The sequence below is a fragment of the Callithrix jacchus genome, chromosome 8 (genome assembly GCF_049354715.1).
Source record: "Callithrix jacchus isolate 240 chromosome 8, calJac240_pri, whole genome shotgun sequence".
NCBI classification, from domain to species: Eukaryota; Metazoa; Chordata; class Mammalia; order Primates; family Cebidae; genus Callithrix; species Callithrix jacchus.
The window spans coordinates 55,587,536-55,595,273 of NC_133509.1; the positions used below are offsets into that span (position 1 = coordinate 55,587,536).

General features: G+C 50.2%; 1 protein-coding gene across 13 annotated transcripts in view; it reads left to right on the forward strand.

Moving 5' to 3' along the window:
• ARHGEF40 (Rho guanine nucleotide exchange factor 40) overlaps positions 1-7,208 on the forward strand; it is a 19,516-nt gene extending 12,308 nt beyond the window's left edge. For 4 of the 13 annotated variants that reach the window (XM_078334465.1, XM_017976964.4, XM_078334467.1 and 1 more), the window contains 9 exons: positions 186-272; positions 859-1,074; positions 1,778-1,948; positions 2,744-2,921; positions 4,351-4,455; positions 4,670-4,813; positions 5,311-5,441; positions 6,497-6,543; positions 6,681-7,208. In XM_078334465.1, the coding sequence (XP_078190591.1) occupies positions 186-272; positions 859-1,074; positions 1,778-1,948; positions 2,744-2,921; positions 4,351-4,455; positions 4,670-4,813; positions 5,311-5,441; positions 6,497-6,538 (1,074 nt within the window). In that variant the 3' untranslated portion in view covers positions 6,539-6,543; positions 6,681-7,208. Of the gene's footprint in view, positions 1-185; positions 273-858; positions 1,075-1,777; positions 1,949-2,743; positions 2,922-4,350; positions 4,456-4,669; positions 4,814-5,298; positions 5,442-5,620; positions 5,744-6,496; positions 6,544-6,680 lie in introns of all 13 variants that reach the window. The other 9 variants (XR_008474345.2, XR_008474341.2, XR_008474344.2 and 6 more) reach the window with 5 other exon arrangements.
• Positions 7,209-7,738: the final 530 nt, after the last annotated feature.

The window sequence follows — 7,738 nt, forward strand, 5'->3', positions numbered from 1 at the left end:
TCCCTCCTGTCAAGGGCTGCTGGGACTATACTCTCTCCACGGGGAGCTCTTCACTCCCTGGCAGGCTGAGTACTCCCTGGTGACTTATCCTCCTTTGGGATACAGAGAGGATGGAGATGGGGAAGGGAGAGCTTTGTCTGCAGGGGCCTAACCAGGGATGCATTGTCTGTTCTTTACTGGTGCAGGGGGACCAGTTCAGCCTTTACGCCCAGTACGTGAAGCACCGGCACAAACTGGAGAATGGTCTGGCTGCGCTCAGCCCCTCCACCAAGGTAACCCTTTCTCCAACCTTCAGAAGAAAAGAAGAGGGCCAGGAAGACCTAAAAACCCACCCAACAAAATCCCTCAGAGAAAAAAAAAGCTTTCCTGGACGTTCCCAGGAACATCACCTACCAATCATCTCCTAGAATTACCAAGGGTGGGGCAAGCAGTGGACTGGTGAGGCTGGGTTCCTATCCCGCCCACCTGAGGGACTAGGCAGGACTCCTGATTCCTTTGGGCCTCTATTTCCACATCTGGTAAATGGGGGCATTAGTCACTATAGTCAGCACACAGGGAAGCTCTGAGAATCAGAAAAGCTCACATCAAAAGATGTACAAGTGACTTTAAAAGTTCAAAGCTAGAGAGTACAGGGGATTACTATTTCAATTCTTCTTCCATTTCCCTTTAAGATATAGATGATAATTGCTGGCCGGCAGGCCCCCACCTTTCTTTCCAGGGAGAAGGGTTTTTGCCTTACTTTTGGCTTCATATATACCCAAAAGCCTAGCGTATCACCCATCCACCCCCCAACCCCTGAGGGCTTGGGCCCCAGAGGCTCCAGCCCTCCCCTCATACCTGTCTATGTCCTCAACCTAGGGATCCATGGAAGCTGGCCCTTACCTTCCCCGAGCCCTGCAGCAGCCCCTGGAACAGCTGGCTCGGTATGGGCGGCTCCTGGAGGAGCTCCTGAGAGAAGCTGGGCCTGAGCTGAGTTCTGAGCGCCAGGCCCTTGGGGCTGCTGTGCAGCTGCTCCGGGAACAAGAGGCCCGTGGCAGAGACCTGCTGGCCGTGGAGGCAGTGCGTGGCTGTGAGGTGAGGCCCTGGTTCCAGTCACTCCTGCTCAAACTGCCCAGCCCTGGCTTCAGAAGCCGTGTAGGTTGGTGACAGGAGAACCAGGCTCCAGGTCAGAGGGCCCAGGCTCTAATTTCTAACCAGCTGGGTGGCCTTGATTGAGTCACTGAACTTCACTGGGCCTCGTTTTTCTCATTCATAAATAAAAGAAGCTATGTCCTCCCAATACCCCATGTTCCTACATCCACCTTGTACTCTCCCGTTCCTTTCCTAATTGTTATCTTTCCTCATCTACCCTATACTTTCTCCGGCATCTCAACACCCAACACATACCTTATTCTCCTCTACCTAGTCTTTTTCCAGCCCTGAGGTTCCAGAACATGTTGGAATCCTGTATACTCCTCTGGAATAGCCCTATTTCCCTTTCAGTTCTTTGCTGATTCTCTTCCTGGATCCCCAGCTTGCAAAGCCTTCCCCACAGGAGGTTGTAGACCCTGCTGTGCAATGCACCTTCCCATCTTCAGAGACAGGGCTATGCTGCTAGGCCAGGTGTGCTGTGCATGGCGACCAGTGGATGGACTCTAGGTTGAGGGCTTCCCTGACTTCCTGACTCTGCCTGTGAACCAGTACATTAGGCCTCTTGCACTATAAATCTATTTTTGCTCCCTGTAAAATACAAACAAAGGACCCCTGGGCCAACCACTTTTCCTTTTCCTTTCTCCAGATAGATCTGAAGGAGCAGGGACAGCTCTTGCATCGAGACCCCTTCACTATCATCTGTGGCCGAAAGAAGTGCCTTCGCCATGTCTTTCTCTTTGAGCATCTCCTCCTGTTCAGCAAGCTCAAGGGCCCTGAAGGGGGGTCAGAGATGTTTGTTTACAAGCAGGCCTTTAAGGTACAATTCCTGGAGTGGGTGGTGGAGGTGACAGGAAGTCATTCTCTTCTTGAGAACTCAGGATATTCTGGAAATTCAGACCCAACGCAGGTTTAGAATCTGCATCATCTGGAATAGGCTTTGGCTTGTAATTGACCATCGAGTTAGGGTGTCAGGGGATGTTAGAAGTCCCTGTCATTGGTCTACCTCATGAGATTTTTCTTATCATTCATGAAGGAGAACTTAGGAGACATTCCAAACCAGACTGGAAGAGGAACTTTCCCACTAAGGACACACATGCTTTTGGAATTAGGGATGGTTGCTAGGGCATGAGGAGAAAGCACACTATACTTGGACTAAAGAATCCAAGAAGAGGGAAGCCTTGCTTTAGGGAAACAGCCTTGATATCCAGATAAACATTTATGCAACATGTGGTTCTGGATCAGGCAGTGTGGGATGGATTCTAAGGGTTTGTAGACTTTGGACCCATCGCACTAGTTCCAGTTCTTCAGCAGGGATTATCGCAGAGAAGAAAAGGCTGGCTTTGGAATAACATAGACACTGGGTCCCATTTCGGCTTTAATAAGCTGTGAGAAGACTTTGTGCAAGTTGCTTCATGTTTCTGGGTCTTGTTTCCCCTTCTGTAAATTATGGTTGTTACAAAGACTAAATGTAGAGCCCTCAGCACATGATAGGGATTGAGCAAACGTTTACTGCACATCTATCAGATGCCAGGCAAAGCCCAGTGCTTGCCTTGTAGGGCCACCCAGCCAGAACTCGCTCTGTCTTCACCCGCTGCCCTCTGCTCGTCCTCAGACTGCTGACATGGGACTGACAGAAAACATCGGGGACAGCGGACTCTGCTTTGAGTTGTGGTTTCGGCGGCGGCGTGCACGAGAGGCATACACTCTGCAGGCATCCTCACCGGAGATCAAACTCAAGTGGACAAGTTCTATTGCCCAGCTGCTGTGGAGACAGGCAGCCCACAACAAGGGTACTGGAGAGCTGAGGGAGGGGGTGCTTGGAGTCAGGGTTATAGCAGGAAGTTTTCTGGAGAGTGTGCAGACTGCTTGGGAAAACAGTGAAGAGGGTGAAGAAAGAATAGTTTATAATAAGATTCAAGATCTGGCTTGAGAGAGATTACTGAGGTAGAAATGAGCCTAAGATATACCTAAAAGAAAGAGAAAGCTGGAAAATTTCAGGGAAGGAAGAGGAAGTAGGGGCTGGGTGCAGCAGTGGCTTATGCCTGTAATCCCAGCACAGTTTGGGAGGCCAAGGTGGGAGGATTTCTTGAGGCCAGGCAAGAGCAGCCTGTGCACATAGTGAGACCCCGTTTCTACAAAAAATTTTAAAATTAACTGGGCATGGCGGTGTGTGCCTCTACTCCTAGCTATTTGAGGGGTGAGGTAGGAGGATCACTTGAGTCCAAATGTTCAAGGCTACAATGAGCTATGATGGTGCCACTGCACTTGAGCCTGGATGAAACAGCAGACTCTGCTTCAAGTTGTGGTTTTGGTGGTCGTGTGCACAAGGGGCATGGCCTGGGTGACAGAGCAAGACCCTGTCTTTAAAGAATTTTTTTTTTTTTTTTAATTTTTGGCTGAGAGTGGTGGCTCATGCCTGTAATCCCAGCACTTTGGGAGGCCGAGATAGGCGGATCACCTGAGGTTGTGAGTTCGAGACCAGCCTGACCAACATGGAGAAACCTCATCTCTACTAAAAATACAAAAATTAGCCTGGCATAGTGGCGGGTCCCTGTAATCCCAGCTACTCCAGAAGCTGAGGCAGGAGAATCGCTTGAACGTGGGAGGCGGAGGTTGCAGTGAGCCGAGATCTCGCTATTGTCTTCCAGCCTGGGTGACAGAAAATAATAATAATATAAAAATAATATTAATAATAATAAAGAAAATGGCTTGGAAAAGAAGGTGAGAAACCGCTCACTTGGATTTAATAACTGCTGTGTGACCTGGACTAGTTTTTTGTTTATTTTTTGTTTTTTGCTGGGTTTCACCTTGGTTTTAATTTTCTGAACTTCATTCCACTCATCTGAAAATGAAATAGTGTAACAGGAATGATTAAGTAAGGTGAGCTATATGGAAGCACCTTGTAAACTGTAAAGGTATGTACAAATGTGAGTTTTTGTTTGCTCTTAACACCCAAGACGCAGAGTAGAAATCAGGCGGCTAGATGCCAAATGGGCAAGATGCAACATACTTAGAAGAGCCAGATATCTGAAGAGGAAGTCATACCATCATCACCATCCATGTTGTGGTAGTCAACAGAAGGAGTAACAAGAGACACCAGAGGAATGAGAGGGAGGAATGAGGGTTAGGAAGAAGAAAAGAAAAAAGAGTCAACCGTGACATGCTAGAGCTAGTGGGAGGGGCGGGAAGAAGTTGGTAACAAGTGTCCCTGTTCCCCAGAGCTCCGAGTGCAGCAGATGGTCTCCATGGGCATTGGGAATAAACCCTTCCTGGACATCAAAGCTCTTGGGGAGCGGACGCTGAGTGCCCTGCTCACTGGAAGAGGTGAGGGCCAGGGTGCTGGGGGGTGGTCCCCAGGAATGAAGACCTTGACAATGAGGATACAAAGGGGAGGTGTGGTGGAAAGTTAGGAAGGGCATCTCGTCCCCAAATCGGTGGGACTGACTGGGAGGCCCTCTATGAGACTGAGGGTCATTCCAGGGAGCCAAGAGGGCTTTCCCACACCAGCACCCCACCCCCAACTCCCCACTCTCTGCAGCCGCCCGCACTCGGGCCTCCGTGGCCGTGTCATCCTTTGAGCATGCCGGCCCCTCCCTTCCCGGCCTTTCTCCGGGAGCCTGCTCCCTGCCTGCCCGCGTCGAGGAGGAGGCCTGGGATCTGGACGTCAAGCAAATTTCCCTGGGTGAGGCACCTCTCAAGGGGTGGCTCCCAACAGCTTGGTCATGGTGGTGATGTTCAGGCTGCTTGCTGCTGAGCAATTCTTTTCTCTAGCCAAGTAGCCCAGTTGCCATGACAACTATGTACAGCTTCCCCACTGCTAAAAGAGCCTCTGGTTGCTAGGGTGATGCTTACAACAGCCTGTTGCTAAGAAGCACTTCCTCTGTACCTCTCTCTAGCTCTCCTTGGGTTTCTATGGAAACTGCCTCAGCTTCCTGTTACACCCTCCTGGTTCACCACGGCAATCCTTATAGTTTCCTGTTGCTTCTTCCCTGGTTGCTCTAATGATGCTGCTGACAATTTCCTGCCTCTTGGTAGGGGGTTCCCTTGCAACTGGATTGCTGTGGTGACTCACAGCTTCCTGTTGCTATGGAGCTTTTTCTTCCCTGATGGAGCAGCTTCGTTGCTTAAGGTAATCTGGAGGGATTCTATACTCTGTTCTCACCCTAGCTTCCCCTTCAGCCCCAGAAACACTTGACTCTTCTGGAGATGTGTCCCCAGGACCAAGAAACAGCCCCAGCCTGCAACCCTCCCACCCTGGGAGCAGCACTCCCACCCTGGCCAGTGGAGGGATCTTAGGGCTATCCCGGCAGGTAAGTTCCTACAGTGAGGCTGGGAATGGGGTGATCTCTTTGGTGGCTTTCTGGGTGGGCTTTTCTGATCATTCAGTCTGAGCGGGGGTGGGGGGAACTGAACTTGTGCTCCCAGCTGACGCTACAGACTGGATTTGTTATCTTGTCTACCTTTCTCCTCTTCCCGGGGCCTGACTAAGAGGCATCAAGGTCATAGGTTAAAAGGAATCTTGAACAAGGAGTATAGTGCTAGAGTGGATGGGAAGGGAAGAATGCCAATGGCCTGGCTTGGACTTGGATTAACATAACAAAACTCATGCCAGGTGAGGTGGCTCATACCTGTAATCTCAGACTTTCAGAGGTTGAGGCGGGAGGATCACTTGAGCCTAGGAGTTCAAGACCAGCCTGGGCAATGTAGTGAGATCCCGTCTCTAAAAAATTATAATAATAATAATTTTAGGCCGGGCGCGGTGGCTCAAGCCTGTAATCCCAGCACTTTGGGAGGCCGAGGCAGGTGGATCACGAGGTCAAGAGATCGAGACCATCCTGGTCAACATGGTGAAACCCCGTCTCTACTAAATATACAAAAAATTAGCTGGGCATGGTGGCGCATGCCTGTAATCCCAGCTACTCAGGAGGCTGAGGCAGGAGAATTGCCTGAACCCAGGAGGCAGAGGTTGCGGTGAGCCGAGATCGTGCCATTGCACTCCAGCCTGGGTAACAAGAGCAAAACTCCATCTCAAAAAATAATAATAATAATTTTTTAAATTAGCTGGACTTTTGAGGGGTGCACACCTATAGTCCCAGCTACTTGGGAGGCTGAAGCAGGAGGATCTCTTGAGCCCGGGAAGCTGAGACTTCAGTGAGCTGTTTGTGCCACTGCACTCCAGTGTGGGTGACAGCGATCCCCTGCCTCTGAAAAAAAAAAAAAGTAAATAGCAAATTTACTTTTGCTATTCAAGGACTCTGGGGAGGAAAGAGAGGTGAATTGACAGGCTGGTGGGGAGGGATGGAGGGAGGAAAAAGGAGAGGCAGGAAGTATATCCCTAAATTAACTGTAGTTTCTCTTCCCCCAGAGTCATGCTCGAGCCCTAAGTGACCCCACCACGCCTCTGTGACCTGGGTGAGTCAGCATCCCTAATTTCTACCACAGCCAACACTCCTTCCCTCTTGCATGTACCTTTCTTCCTCTCCCGAGCTACATGGGAGTCAGCTTATTCCCTCTCCCAACTCATCTCCTTCTTCTCTCCTGGCTTCTAGAGAAAATCCAGAACTTGCCTGCAGCTTCTCCTCTCAGCACACTTTGGGCTGGGATGGCAGTGGGGCATAATGGAGCACTGGGAGATTGCTGAATTTCTTCCCTCTGCTTCCTGGACACAGGAAGGTCTAAGGACCAGAGCATTGCCCTGCCACCACTCTCTCTAGTCTCCCTAGCTTGGTGCCTTCTCCTGCAGGAGCCAGAGCAGCAACATTGCTTGCCTTCATGCCCTGGAGGTGGGAAAGTTACCCCTCTTCTGGTGCTTTCCCATCCTGGGCCACTGAATCCAGGACATCACTCCCATGCCAGCCCTCTCTGGTAGCCCATGTTCTTTTTTCTCATCCCCTGACTTTCCCTGAGAAGAATCATCTCTGCCAGGTCAACTGGAGTTCCTGGTGACTCCATTCTGAGATGCCACAGGAAATGGAACTATGCAAACAATAATAGGAGGGTGTGACAGGGGAACTGTAGACTTTATATATGTAATTACTATTATAATACTATTGTTATATTAAATGTATTTACGCAGACTTTGCCTCCAAGGAGCTAGAGTAGTCCTCTGATTAAGGTGATAAATAACTTGAGCAGTTTCCCTCATCCAGCCCTTAACTAGAACACAGAAAAGAAAATAAAACCAAGACGGGAAGGCCCCCTCTACCCCTCCCAGGCCCAGAGCTGACTGTGTATGAGCCTGGGAGAATGTGCCTCCTCCACAGTGGCTCCCAGAGGGTCCACACACTCTCTGAAGCTCCTTCTCCCACGTTACACCTACTCCTTGAGGCTGAACTGGCTGTAGACAAACTGGGATCCAGCTCAGTCCAGCAGTTCTCAAAATGAGGTCCTCAGGCCACAGTGGATGAGAACCTGCTTGGCTACTTGTTGAATGCTAATTCTTGTTCCCCACCAGAGCTGCTGCATCGAAACCTGGGGGTAAACCCAATATTCTGCATTTCTTGTCAAACTCTTTGGGTGATAACTAAGTGTCTGAAGAGGTGACTGTTTCCTGGGCAGAGGGCCCAAGGAGGGGAACAGAACATGGGTAGCCAGACAGACACAGGGC